The sequence below is a fragment of the Nicotiana tomentosiformis genome, chromosome 11, assembly GCF_000390325.3.
Source record: "Nicotiana tomentosiformis chromosome 11, ASM39032v3, whole genome shotgun sequence".
NCBI lineage: Eukaryota > Viridiplantae > Streptophyta > Magnoliopsida > Solanales > Solanaceae > Nicotiana > Nicotiana tomentosiformis.
In genome coordinates this window covers 93,451,284-93,465,654 of record NC_090822.1, presented here as the reverse complement: position 1 = coordinate 93,465,654, position 14,371 = coordinate 93,451,284, and the positions used below count along the sequence as shown (strand labels likewise).

General features: G+C 42.2%; 1 protein-coding gene across 1 annotated transcript; it reads left to right on the top strand.

Annotated features, from left to right (window-relative positions):
- Positions 1 to 2,388: 2,388 nt before the first annotated feature.
- Positions 2,389 to 10,915, top strand: LOC138901858 (uncharacterized). The gene is made up of 8 exons (XM_070189654.1): positions 2,389 to 2,802; positions 4,107 to 4,580; positions 4,695 to 4,817; positions 4,901 to 5,080; positions 7,639 to 7,795; positions 9,759 to 9,958; positions 10,097 to 10,477; positions 10,625 to 10,915. Exons 1-8 carry the CDS (start codon positions 2,389 to 2,391, stop codon positions 10,913 to 10,915), a joined length of 2,220 nt encoding a protein of 739 aa, XP_070045755.1.
- Positions 10,916 to 14,371: the final 3,456 nt, after the last annotated feature.

Here is a 14,371-nt window from a genome sequence, read left to right as displayed (position 1 = left end):
TGCATCTTGTGTCCATTCAGGCATGCATCCCCGTTATCCTAAGGCATATTGGTGAGCTGCTCTCTGAGTCCATTCTGCATCATCCGCAGTCTCTCTTTTGTATTTACTTTCTGTCTATCCTATTTCGATAGTAGCATAGGTGTTTTGTATATTCTACTAGTTACTCATACATTTGTGACATCGGGTCTTGAGAACATGCTAGTAGACACTTTATGACTTTTGAGTATTTATTTTATCATACTTGCTCTCTTATTAATTTACGCTTTACTTTATTAAATTTTGCACTTTTCATTTACTTAATAAATAAAAATCACCTACTTTGAAATTATTAAAAAAAGAATAAATACATGGCTAGTTCACCGTTGGCATACCTAGCGATGACGTTGGGCGCCATCACGGCCTATAGGAGAAAGTGAGTCATAACAACATGGTATCAGAGCACTAGGTTCACGTAGGTCTCACAAGTCATGAGCAAGCCTGATAGAGTCTTGCGGATCGGTGTGGAGACGTCCGTACTTTTCTTCGAGAGGCTATAAGGTGTTAGGAAACTACTATTTCTTCATCTCCTATCGTGCAGTTGATGTTGTGCTAAGTATCTTTTGCTTATTCTCTCACAAATAGTGAGAACGTGTGCGGCAGATGTACCCGACCGTGGAAGGGCTGCTCCACCTGTTGTTAGAGGCCAAGGAAGAGGCCGAAGGAGGGCTCCAGCCCATGGTAGAGGATGAGGGCGTCCTAGAGTTGCTCTAGTTATGTCACTGGTGGATCTAGTAGAGGATCTTGTTATTGAGGAGCAGGGTGAGGTTCCTGCAGTGGATCCGACCATAGTGGATTTCATGTCTGCACCAGGATTTCAGGAGGTCATGGGCCGTATGCTGCGGTTCATAGATTCTATGACTCAAGCTAGTTTATTTCCAGCAGACCCAGTCACATCATAGGCAGAAGGGGGAGCACATACCCCTACCGCTCAGGCTCCAAGGCATGCAACTACCATATATCAGACCCCGGACGCACTACCCGTTGGCGGAGCTCAGCCAGTTGTAGCGGCTATACTTGAGCCCAGACCAACTACGGCCGACGAGCCGCAAAAGTTATTGGATAGATGGACCAGGCTACATCCTATCTTCGGAGGTGAGCGACATGAGGACCCCCAGGACTTTATTGATCGTTATAGGGATAGACTGCACAACATGAGGATATTAGAGTACCACGTGGTGGACTTTACCACCTCTCAGCTGGAGGGTAGGGACCGTAGATGGTGGTGGTCATATCTTCTTGGCAGACCAGCAGGTTCCCCCCTTGACTTTGGACCAGTTCACACGTATCTTTTTGGATAGATATATTTCACCCTCTCAAAGGAAAGCGTTGCGATTTCAGTTCGAGCAGCTCCAGCAAGGTTAGATGTCGGTGATCGACTATTAGGCGAGATTCTATAAGTAGTCTCGCCATACACCTATGATACTCCCCACCGATGTAGAGAGAGTGTGGAGGTTTGTTGTGGGTTTGCACTCTGGTATCCAGGCCACTATGGCCTGAGAGGTTGAGATGGGAACTTCTTACGAGCTGGCTGTGGAGATAACTCGGAGGATCGAGGGTGTTCCTCAGTGGAGCCGAGAGCAGATGTCGAGCGACAAGTGGTTTCGATATTCTGGAGTGTTCAGTGGTGCTCCGTTTAGGGGCAAAGGTCAGTTTGTGAGGGGTTAGTCTAGGAGGCCCATATATCTAGCATCGCTGCCTTCTCAGGGTGCTCAAGTGCGGCCCTATTTCAGTGCCACATTAGAGAGATCCTACTTCCCGCCAGCTATTCAGGGTTCCTCTAGTAGGTATTCAGGCCATCAGGGTCAGATTCAGGTTAGCAGTCCACCGTTTAGAGGAGTTATTTCGAATGCGGGGAATCTTGGCCACATGAAGAGGTTTTGTCCCAAACTTCGGGGCAAGGCGGTTCAACAACATTATCAACCTATGATTACTGCACCAGTTACCGCACCAGTCGTCCGGCCGCCCAGAGGCAGAGAGCAGGTGGGTAGGGACCGTTCTAGTGGTGGAGGCCAGTCAGGTGGCGCTCCAGCTAGGTTCTATGCTTTTCCAGCTAGACCAGATGCAGTGGCCTTAGATGCCATGATCACATGTATTATCTCTATCTGCGGTAGGGATGCTTCGGTACTATTTGATTCAGAGTCTACATATTCATATGTTTCATCTCTATTTGCTCATTTTCTGGGTGTTCCTCATGAGTCCTTGGGTACTCATGTATATATGTCCGTGCTAGTGGGCAATTCTGTTATTGTGGATCGGATCTACCGGTCCTGTATCATGACTTTCTGCGGTTATGAGACTAGAGTGGATCTTCTGTTGCTCGATATGACCGACTATAAGGTCATCCTAGGCATGGACTGGCTGTCTCCATATCATGCCATACTTGATTGGCAAGCTAAAATTGTTACCTTGGTGATGCCGGTGTTGCCTAGATTGGAGTGGAGGGGTTCATCCGTCAGTGCATCTAGTCTTGTTATCTCTTTTCTAAAGGCTCGACACATGGTCGAGAAAGGTTATTTGGCTTATCTAGCTTATGTTCGGGATACTACTACAGAAATTATGGAAATTGATTTAGTGCCCGTGGTCCGGGAGTTCTCCGATGTGTTTCCTTCTGATCTACCAGGCATGCTACCAGATCGTGATATCGATTTTTGTATTGATTTGGCTCCAGATACCCAGCCTATCTATATTCCACCATACATCATGGCTCTGAAAGAGTTGAAGGAGTTGAAAGAACAACTTGAGGAGTTGCTAGCCAAGGGGTTCGTTAGACCGAGTGTGTCACCTTGCGGTGCACCAGTATTGTTCGTGAAGAAGAAAGATGGGACTATGCGGATGTGCATTGATTACTTCCAGTTGAACAAAGTTATCATTAAGAACAAGTACCCGTTGCCGCATATTGATGATTTGTTTGGCCTGTTCTATGGTGACAGTATGTTCTCTAAGATCGACTTGAGATCGGGGTATCATCAGTTGAAGATACGTGATTTGGATGTTCCGAAGATGGCTTTCTAGAGTAGATATGGACATTATGAGTTTCTAGTGATGTCTTTCGGCTTGATTAATGCCCCGACGACATTTATCGATTTGATGAACTGGGTGTTAAGACCATATATTGACTCGTTTGTCATTTTCTTCATTGATGACATATTGATCTACTCGCGTAGCATGGAGTAGCACGAGTGGCATTTGAGAGTGGTGCTTTAGACCTTGCGGGAATAGAAGCTATATTCTAAGTTCTCCAAGTTTGAGTTCTAATTAATTCTGTGGCATTCTTGGGACATATTGTATTAGGAAAGGGTATTAAGGTAGATCCTAGGAAGATCGAGGGAGTTTAGCATTGGCCTCGTCCTACCACAACGAACGAGATCATGAGCTTCTTGGGGTTAGCAGGTTATTATTGCCGATTTGTGGAAGTCTTCTCATCTATTGCAGCACCTTTCACTAGATTGACCCAGAAGGGTGCCCCGTTCTGGCGGTCGGATGATTGCGAGGCGAGCTTTCAAAAGCTCAAGACATCTTTGACTATGGCACCATTTTTAGTGTTGCCTTCTGGTTCAGGAATGTATATTGTGTACTACGATGTTTCACGCGTTGGCCTTGGTTGTGTATTAATACAGGAGGGGCGAGTTATTACATATGCTTTGCCTTAGCTGAAGCCCCACGAGAAAAATTACCCCGTGCACGATTTAGAGTTGGTCGCGATAGTTCATGCTCTCAAGATCGGGAGGCATTATCTTTATGGGGTGTCCTGTGAGGTTTACACCGATCATCACAACTTGCAGCATTTATTCAAGCAGAGAGATCTAAATTTATGGCAGCGCAAGTGGCTTGAGCTACTAAAGGACTATGATATTACCATCCTTTATCATCCGGGCAAGGCAAATATGGTTGCAGATTCCTTGAGCAGAAAGGCTGAGAGTATGGGTAGTTTAGCATTCATTTTAGTAGAGGAGAGGCCATTATCTTTGGACATTAAGTCCTTGGCTAATAGACTAGTGAATTTGGATATTTTAGAGCCCAACTGAGTTCTTCCATGCGTCGTTGCTCGGTCTTCATTATTCGAGCAGATTAAGGCTCGTCAGTTCGACGATCTTCACTTGTTGGTTCTCAAAGAAACGGTACTACAAGGTGGTTCCAAGGAGGTTGTTATCGATGAGGATGGTGTTCTGCGGCTCCAGGGTCGCCTATGTGTTCCTAATGTTGATGTCTTGAGGAAGAAGATTCTAAAGGAGGCACATAATTCTCGGTATTCTATTCATCTAGGGGCTACAAATATGTATCGTGACCTGAGGCAGCATTATTGGCGGAGGCAGATGAAGAAGGACATAGTTGAGTATGTAGTGAGGTGCCTCAATTGCCAGCAAGTTAAGTATGAGCACAAGAGGCCAGGTGGCCTACTCCAGCAGATGGTTATCCTTGAGTGGAAATGGGAGCGCCTCACTATGGACTTCGTAGTTGGGCTACCGAGGTCTTTGAGGAAGTTCGATGTGGTTTGGGTCATTGTCGACAGGTTGACCAAGTTGGCATACTTCATTCCTGTTGTGACTACGTATTCTTCAAAGAGATTGGCCCAGATTTACATTCAAGAGATTGTTCGGTTGCATGGTGTGCCTGTTTCCATCATATTAGATAGAGGCCATCAATTTACTTTGCAGTTTTGGAGGGCAGTACAGAGTGAGTTGGGGACTCGGGTAGAGCTCAGCACAGCCTTTCATCCAAAGACCGACAGGCAGTCGGAGCGGACAGTTCAGATCGTGGAGGATAAGCTTAGAGCATGTGTAATTGACTTCGGAGGGCAGTGGGATCGATTCTTGCCTTGGCCAAGTTGGCTTATAACAATAGTTAGCAGTTCAACATTCAGATGTCTCCATTTGAGGCTTTGTATGGTCGACAATGTCATTCGCCAATCGGATGGTTTGACCCCAACGAGGCTAGGTTATATGGTACTGGTTTAGTGAAGGATGCCTTGGAGAAAGTGAAGTTGATCCAGGAGCAACTTCGCACAACACAGTCCAGACAGAAGAGTTACACAGATCGAAAGGTGTGTGATTTATCATTTATGTAGGGCGATAAGGTTCTCTCTAAAGTGTCACCGATTAAAGGAATCATGAGGTTCGGGAAGAAGGGCAAGTTGAGCCCAAGGTTTATAGGTCCATTTAAGGTGTTAAGACGAGTTGGGGAGGTTGCTTATGAACTTGCTTTGCCTCCCAGTCTATCAGGGGTTCATCCGGTTTTCCATGTGTCTATGCTCTGAAAGTATAATGCTGACATGTCCTATTACATCTCGCATTTTCGTACGTTAAAGTTTCGTCGTAAGTTAATCGACATAAGCTCGGGGATGAGATTATCTTGAGGTTATACGTATTTATGCTATTTATAACGAGCGATAAGTAAGTGCCATGAAGGATAAAGGTTAAACGAATCAAAGAAAATGAGTTTCGTTGAAGGTTGTCGATTTGGGAGAAAATACGGTCCGAGCTACAATACCCGACGTTAAAAGTATTGTAGTATACGTAAAGTGTATTAAAAGTGAGTAGTATTTTAAGTAAGTCAAGATAATTCTTAATTATGTGGGTAATTGATTAATTATGATTTACCCCCCCCCCCAACGTGGAAATCATCATTTACACTTAAATGACTAAGCATTAAATATTGTAAGGTGTCACACTTTGAGAAAGTAGTGTGACACCAAGCTTAATTGTGGGGCCACCTAAAAAGAGTTGAATAATAACTACAATGTCTTATGAAAGAATTCACACAAACACTTTCCATAACTTCATTAACGTAATTTCTCTTAAAGCTTCTATTAGGAATGACCATCTTAATCTCTTCAAAGTTCAACAAAACTTTCCATACCTTTTAACGTCATGCTCTAAAGAGCTTAATTCAAGCTTCTCATAGTTACTCAAGGAGAGTTCGACCAAGTTAATCTTTGCATAAGCAACGAGCTTTTCATACAACGTATTTCGTACTTTGTCGCAATTAACGTGTGTTATAGGAGTGTCAAGAAAATCGACTCAGCTATGTTAAGACTATCCTTTCTTTCTTTTTGGCATGATCAATACGATACAAACGAAACGAGCAAATGCACAATTTCCATAAATGACTCTATTCATAGAAATATTAGGGGTGTCTATATTCTTGATTCCCCATGTGAATTATTATTATATCTTCTGTTCATGGGTCTCAGAAAAATACGTATTTAATAAAATTTATACGACATGCATATTATATTTATGACATTCCGAGAAAATCTTATTAAAGTATTTCTTATGCATTTCATGCATTTATACATGTACATTGACCCACGACCAGATGGAGTTATATACGCGTATATTATATATATGGGATATGGGAAAAGGTTATGGCATTATATACGCACCACCACCTGATCAGCTGGTATATGTTGATGATTTTTCTTACAGTGGCCGAAATGATATGATGGGATGCCCTTAGAGGCTAGATGATGTTATGTACACCTATACCTATGCATGAAACGACATGTACAGGCATATGCATGACATTTTAAATGTTTCAGGAATTATAAAGTTATTTAGACGTACATGCGGAATTCTTTATTCCATGTTTCATCTATGTCTTTTATGTACTGATTTTCATGCCTTACATACTCAGTACATTTTTCGTACTGACGCCCAATTTCCTAGGGCCTGTGTTTCATGCCCGCAGGTGTAGGTAGGCAATCTGATGGTCCCCCTTCTTAGGATCCTTGATCAGCGAGAGTTGGCGTGCGCCACCTGATCCGTAGCTGCTTTTGATTTTGGTACGATATGCTTGTATACATATATGGGTATGACGTGGATCAGTCCTGTATTTGTATAGTTGTATTTCTAATAGAGGTCTGTAGACAGTTATGTATAGTCGGTTAGTATGCGGCCTTGTGGGATTCCAGCTTTGGGTATATAGTTGTCTATAGTAATCTTGCCGGCTCATCCCACCGTATTCCGTATATATATATATATCTTTTGGATAGGTTTCCCTCACGTATGTTATTCATGTTTATATCATAAATGCATGCTTAAGGATGTTCGACATGTAGGATTCGGGCACCCGTCACGGCCCATCGGTTTGGGTCGTGACAAAAGTGGTATCAGAGTAGTTCTGTCCTAGGGTTGTCTACAGAACGTGTCTAGTAGAGTCTTGTTTATGGGTGTGTTGTGCACCACACTTATATATATGAGGCTATAAGAGATATAGGATATTATCATTCTCTTTTTATGTTAGATCGTGAGATATAATAATTCATGTTCCTAACGATATGTTATATTTTCAGCGATTACTAGTCGAGCGCCATGAGTGACCAGGGCTCACGGAGAGTCTTATATTGAGATTCCATCTCAGACTTCACATACCCCGCCCTCTCCAGTAGAGCTCCGAGGGGCACCAGCTCCAGCGCCTGGTCCTATACGTTTAGCCCCTCAGCTGGATGCACCGGGTCAGGAGATGAGAGATGCTATTCAGCTAGTAACTCGATTAGTAGCCACACAGGCTCGACATCAGGAAGTAGGTATTGGTCATGCAGATAGGTCTGTCAGTGCGAGGGTTCGTTGTTTCATTAATTAAGACCCTCCGGTATTCAAGGAGGCGGATCCAAATGAAGACCCTCATGTATTTATTGATAGAATGCAGAGGATGTTGAGGGTAATGAAGGGCGCTGTGACTGAGTCAGTTGAGCTAGCTTCCTATAGACTCCAAGATGTTGCAGTTGATTGGTACGAGTCTTGGGAATGGTCCAGAGGTGAGGATGCCCCTCCATCAGTATAGAAGGAGTTTACATAATCTTTTCTTCATCATTATCTACCACCAGAGCTTAGACGGGCCAGAGTTGATAGGTTCTTGACCCTTCAGCAGGGTAACATGAGTGTATCTACCACCAGAGCTTAGACGGGCCAGAGTTGATTAGTTGGCTAGGTATTATCCCACTATTGTATCTAAGATGGAAGATCGGGTTCACCGGTTCGTGATGGGATTAGAGCCGCACTTGCTTAACGATTGTACGCCAATCTCACTTCATCCAAATATGGATATTTCTCTTATTCAGGCATACGCTCAGGGTGTAGAGGAGCGTAAGCAGAAGTAGAGGGCCGATCGTGAGACAGATAGGGACCAAAATAAGAGAGCGAGGTCTTTGGGTCCTTCTGGTGAGTTTCGAGGTGGTCAAAGACCACAATACCCAAGGTATCCAGCCTACCCATCGGCTAGCACACCCCCCGAGTTTAGTGATAAGAGATTTTATCGTTCCACATATTCAGGGCCTGGTCAGAATTTCAGGACCTCAGGTTCTCAGTCTAGGGGTGAGTTAAGTTAGATGAGGCCGCCCTTGCCACGATGTGCTCAGTGTGGTAAGTAGCATGCTGGGCAGTGCCGTACGGGGTAGGGTGTTTGTTATACTTGTGGTTATTTGGGCCACGAAGGACTGTACGACGAGAGGTGATGCAAGCATAGCTCAGCCAACGAGATCTGTAGCTGGTTTGTCATCATCAGTATGCCGCCCTATGCAAGGTTCAGAAGAACCAATGAGTCGTGGTAGAGGCAGAGGTGGAGCATCTAGCTCGAGCGGTCCTCAGAACCGCATTTATGCATTGGCAAGACGCTAGGATCAGGAGTCATCGCCTGATGTTGTTACAGGTATATTATCAGTCTTCTCATATGATGTATATGCACTGATTAACCCAGGTTCTACCTTATCATATGTTACTCCGTTGGTTTCTAGTAAGTTTGGAATAAAACCTGAATTGGTCAAACCTTTTGAGGTGTCTACACCTGTTGGGGACTCAGTGGTAGCTAAGCAAGTACATAGGGGTTGTATAATATTGGTTCCTAGTCGATCTACCGTAGCGGACCTTATTGAGTTAGATATAGTAGAATTTGATTTTATAATGGGTATGGATTGGTTGGCTTCTTGTCATGCCAACGTTGATTGTAGATCAAAGATAGTCCGATTTCAATTTCTAGTGGAGCCTGTTTTGGAGTGGAAAGATAATACGGCATCGCCGAGAGGTAGATTTTGTTCCTTTCTCAAGGCAAGGAAGATGATCATAAAGGGATGTATTTATCACGTAGTTTGGGTTCAGGATGTGGAAGTAGAGTCACCAACCATTCAGTCCATCCTTGTGGTTATTGAGTTTCTCGATGTTTTCCTGATGAGTTTCTGAGTCTTCCGCCAGAGCGAGAAATTGAGTTTGCTATTGACCTACTACCAGATGCTCATCCAATATCTATTCCTCCCTATAGAATGGCCCCCGCAGAGCTGAAAGAGTTAAAGGAACAACTAAAGGACTTGCTTGAAAAAGGCTTTATCAAACCTAGTACATCACCGTGGGGAGCACCTGTGTTATTTGTGAGGAAGAAAAATGGTTCCTTACGAATGTGTATTGATTATAGACAGTTGAATAAGGTGACAATCAAGAATAAATACCCGCTCCCGAGGATTGATGATTTATTTGATCAGTTGCAAGGTGCCAAGTGTTTTTCAAAGATAGACTTGAGGTCCGGGAACCATCAAGTAAGGGTTAAGGAGGAATATATTACGATGACAACATTCAGGACTAGATACGGGCACTTTGAGTTTCGTGTTATGTCATTCGGTTTGACCAATGCCCCAGCAATATTCATGGATGTGATGAATCATGTGTTCAGGCCCTTTTTAGATATGTTCGTAATTGTATTTATCAATGATATATTGGTGTATTCTCGTTCAGAGGCTGAGCATGAAGATCATTTGCGTATTGTGCTCAGAGTTCTACAAAAAGGGAAGTTGTATGCAAATTTCTCTAAATGTGAATTCTGGTTGAACTCTATAGCTTTCCTTGGGCATATCATTTCGAGTGAAGATATCCGGGTTGATACACAAAAGATTGAGGCAGTAAAGACTTGGCCTAGACCCACGACACCGACGGAGGTTCGTAGCTTTCTCGGTTTGGCAGGTTATTATAGGAGATTTGTAAAGGGATTTTCTTCCCTTTCAGCACCTTTGACAAAGTTGACTCAAAAGGGAGCAAAGTTTCAATGGATGGATGCTTGCGAACGGAGTTTCCAGGCATTGAAGGACAAATTGACTTCTGCACCGGTTCTAATACTCCTAGAAGGGACCGATGGTTATGTTATCTATTGTGATGCTTCAGGCATTAGATTGGGTTGTGTGCTGATGCAGCATGATAAGTTTGTAGCTTATGCTTATAGACAACTAAGAAAGCACGAGAAGAATTACCCGACCCACAATTTAGAGTTAGCCATAGTAATTCATGCACTAAAGATGTGGAGGCACTACTTGTATAGCATTTATGTTGATATCTATATGGATCATAAGAGCCTCCAGTATATCTTCAAGCAAAAGAAATTGAATTTACATCAAAGGAGATGGTTGGAGCTACTTAAAGGCTATGACGTTGATATTTTATACCATCCGGGGAAGGCAAATGTAGTAGCCGACGCCCTCAGCCGTAGATCTATGGGTAGCCTGTCAGATTTATAGCCAGAAATAAGGGGAATAGCCCATGAGATTCGTCATCTAGCTAGTCTTGGAGTTTAGTTACTAGACTTATGTGATATTGTAATTACTATTCAGGATACAACAACATCCTCTTTAGTAACTAAAGTAATGGAACGACAGTACGAGGATCCTGTGTTAGTTCATCATAGGGATACTACCCCTCATAAGGAGAAGACACCGTTTGAAATTACAGAAGATGGGGTCCTCAGATACCAAGGACGATTATGTGTCCCTAATGTTGCAGGGCTACGTCGGCAGGTTATGGGAGAAACTCAATATTCTCGTTATTCTATCCATCCAGGAATGACAAAGATGTATCCTGACAAAGATGTATCCTGTTGCAGAGTTTGTTTCTCAGTGTCCTAACTGTCAACAGGTTAAGATTAAACATCAAAAACCCGGTGGATTATTGTAGGCTATGGTTATTCCGACTTGGAAATGGGAAGTAATCAAAATAGATTTCATCCTAGGTTTACCTCGTACTCAGCGTAAGTTCGATTCGATATGGGTGATTGTTGATAGGCTTACAAAGTCAGCCCATTTTCTGCCCGTTAGGACTACATATTCCGTAGAGGATTATGCAAGGCTTTATATTAAGGAGATAGTACGACTACATGGTATCCCTGTATCTATTATCTCGGATAGAGGAGCTCAATTTATAGATAACTTCTGGAGGTCCTTCCCAAAAGGATTGGGGACTTAGGTAAGTCTTAGTATAACTTTTCATCCCCAGACAGACGGACATGCTGAGCGTACTATACAGATACTTGAGGATATGTTACGAGCTTGTGTGATAGACTTCAAAGGTAGCTGGGATGATCATCTGCCGCTTATTGAGTTCGCATAAAATAATAGATACCATTCTAGTATTCAGATGGCTCCATATGAAGCTCTTTATGGACGGAAGTGTAGTTCGCCTATAGGGTGGTTTGATGTTGGGGAAACTACGTTAGTAGGACCAGAATTGGTACAACAAGCAATCGATAAAATTAAGATTATACAGGAAAGGCTATTAGCAGCTCAAAGCCGTCAGAAGTCTTATGCGGATAATCGACGGCGAGACTTAGAGTTTCAGGTTGACGACTGGGTATTCCTAAAGGTATCACTAATGAAAGGTGTTATAGAAAGGAAAACTTAGGCCTTTGTACATTGGACCATATAGGATCATACGCAAGGTAGGCCAGGTAGCATATAAGTTAGACTTGACTTCGGACTTGGAGTCTGTACAACCAGTTTTTCATGTGTCTATGCTCCATAAATGTATCAGGGATCCTTCCAGAATCATGTCAGTTGGCGACGTTCAAGTCACAGAGCAACTATCATATGAAGAAACTCCCATTGCTATATTAGACAGACAGGTTCGGAGATTGAGAACCAAATACGTAGCTTTGGTAAAAGTACTTTGGAGAAACAACAATGTGGAAGAAATGACTTGGGAGGCCGAGGAAGACATGAAGTCTAGATATCCCTACTTTTTTCCTCCTCCAGAGAAGGGTCCGACCGAGACATCACAACCTTAAGGTACGTGTATGGATTCTTGTGTTAATTATTATCATTGGTCGTGTGAGGACATTGTCGTTATTGATGATTGTGGTCCTATGTGGCGTTACATTATTGATTTTCTACAGGAAGAGTTGGCAGTAGTATTGTTAAAAAGGCGACTCTACCAAAGTTATATAGATCCCAGGGAATTAAACGTTCGAGGACGAATGTTTCTAGGGGCGGAAGGATGTTACATCTCGCGTTTTCTTCCAATAAAGTTTCATCATAAGTTAATCGACGTAAGCTCGGGGATAAGATTATCTTGAGATTATATGCATTTATGCTATTTATAATGAGAGATAAGTAAGTGCCATGAAGGATAAAGGGTAAACGAATCAAAGAAAATGAGTATCGTTAAAGGTTGGTTCGAGCTATAATACCCAACATTTATGGACTAATGCCATACAAGGTACCCCACGACCACGATAGTAGGATATGTAAAGTGTATTAAAAGTGTGTAGTATTTTATGTAAGTCGAGATAATTCTTAATTATATGGGTAATTAATTAATTATTGGGTAATTAATTAAAAAATGGGATAAGATTTAACCCCCCTCCCAACGTGGCAATCATCCTTTACACTTAAATGACTAAGCATTACAGATTGTAAGGTTTCACACTTTGAGAAAGAAGTGGGACACCAAGCTTAATTGTGGGGCCACCTAAAGAGAGTTGAATAATAACTACAATGTTCTATGAAAGAATTCTCACAAACACTTTCCATAACTTCATTAACGTAATTTCTCTTAAAGCTTCTGTTAGGAATGACCATCTTAATCTGCTCAAAGTTCAACAAAACTTTCCATACCTTTTAACGTCATGTTCTAAAGAGCTTAATTCAAGCTTCTCATAGTTACTCAAGGAGAGGTTCGGCCAAGATAATATTTGCATAAGCAATGAGCTTTTCATACAACATGTTCTGTGTTTTGTCACAGTTAACGTGTGTTAGAGGAGTGTCAAGAAAATCGACTCAGGTATGTTAAGGCTATCCCTTCTTTCTTTTTGGCATGATCAATATGATACAAACGAAATGAGCAAATGCATAATTTCTAGAAATGACTCTATTCATAGAAATATTACAGGTGTCTATATTCTTGATTCCCCATGTGAATTATTATTATATATTCTGTTCATGGGTATAAGAAAAACACGTATTTGATAAAATTTATCCAACAGGCATATTATTTCTATGGCATTTCGAGAAAATCTTATTAACATATTTCTTACGCATTTCATGCATTTATACATGTACATTGACCCATGACTAGATGGCGTTATATTATATGCATATGGGATATGGAAAAAAGTTATGGCGTTATATACGCACCACCACCTGATCAGCTGGTATATGTTGATGATTTTGCCCACAGTGGCCGAGATGATATGATGGGATGCCTCAGAGGCTTGATGATTTTATGTACACCTATACCTATGCATGAAATGACATTTACCTGCATGTGCATGACATTTTAAATGTTTCACGATTTATAAAGTTATTTAGACTTACAGGCAAAATTATTTATTCCATGTTTCATCTATGTCTTTTATATACTGATTTTTATGCCTTACATACTCAGTACATTATTCGTACTGACGCCTTATTTCCCGGGGCCTGTGTTTCATGCCCGCAGGGGCAGGTAGGTAAGCTGACGGTCCCCCTTCTTAGGATCCTTGATCAGCGAGAGTTGGCGTGCTCTACTTGATCCGGAGCTATTTTTGATTTTTGTACGATATGCTTGTATATATATATATGGGTATGATGTGGCTCATTCCCATCTTTGTATAGTTGTATTTCTATTAGAGGTATGTAGATAATTATGTCTAGTCGGATAGTATGGGGCCTAGTCGGCTTTAGTTTTGGGTATATAGTTGTCTATAGCAGTCTTGCCGGCTCGTCCCACTATATTCTGTATGTATATATATATATATATATATCTTTTGGACAAGTTTCCCTCACGTATATTATTCATGTTTATATCTTAAACGCATGCTTAAGAATATTCGGCATGTAGGATTTGGGCACCCGTTGCGGCCCATCGGTTTGGGTTGTGACATGTCGCATGTGTTAGTCTACAGCACGGTCCAGTTAGATGAAAGCCTGGTTTATGAGGAGGAGCCAGCTGCCATTATTGACAGGCAGGTTTTCCAGTTGAGGTCCAAGAAGATTTCTATGGTAAAGTTTCAGTAGAGGGGTCAACCAGTCGAGGAGGCAACTTAAGAGACCGATGAGGACATGCAGAGAAGATATCCACACATATTCAAAAATCTAGGTACGATTCTA

Excerpts from the sequence above, each read along its gene's own strand:
- LOC138901858 (XM_070189654.1), top strand. The coding sequence starts at position 2,389 with ATGGACTGGCTGTCTCCATATCATGCCATACTTGATTGGCAAGCTAAA. Across the intron at positions 4,581-4,694 it reads TGGCATACTTCATTCCTGTT|TTTTGGAGGGCAGTACAGAG; the intron begins GTGACTACGTAT and ends TTTACTTTGCAG. Across the intron at positions 4,818-4,900 it reads AGGATAAGCTTAGAGCATGT|ATGTCTCCATTTGAGGCTTT; the intron begins GTAATTGACTTC and ends TTCAACATTCAG.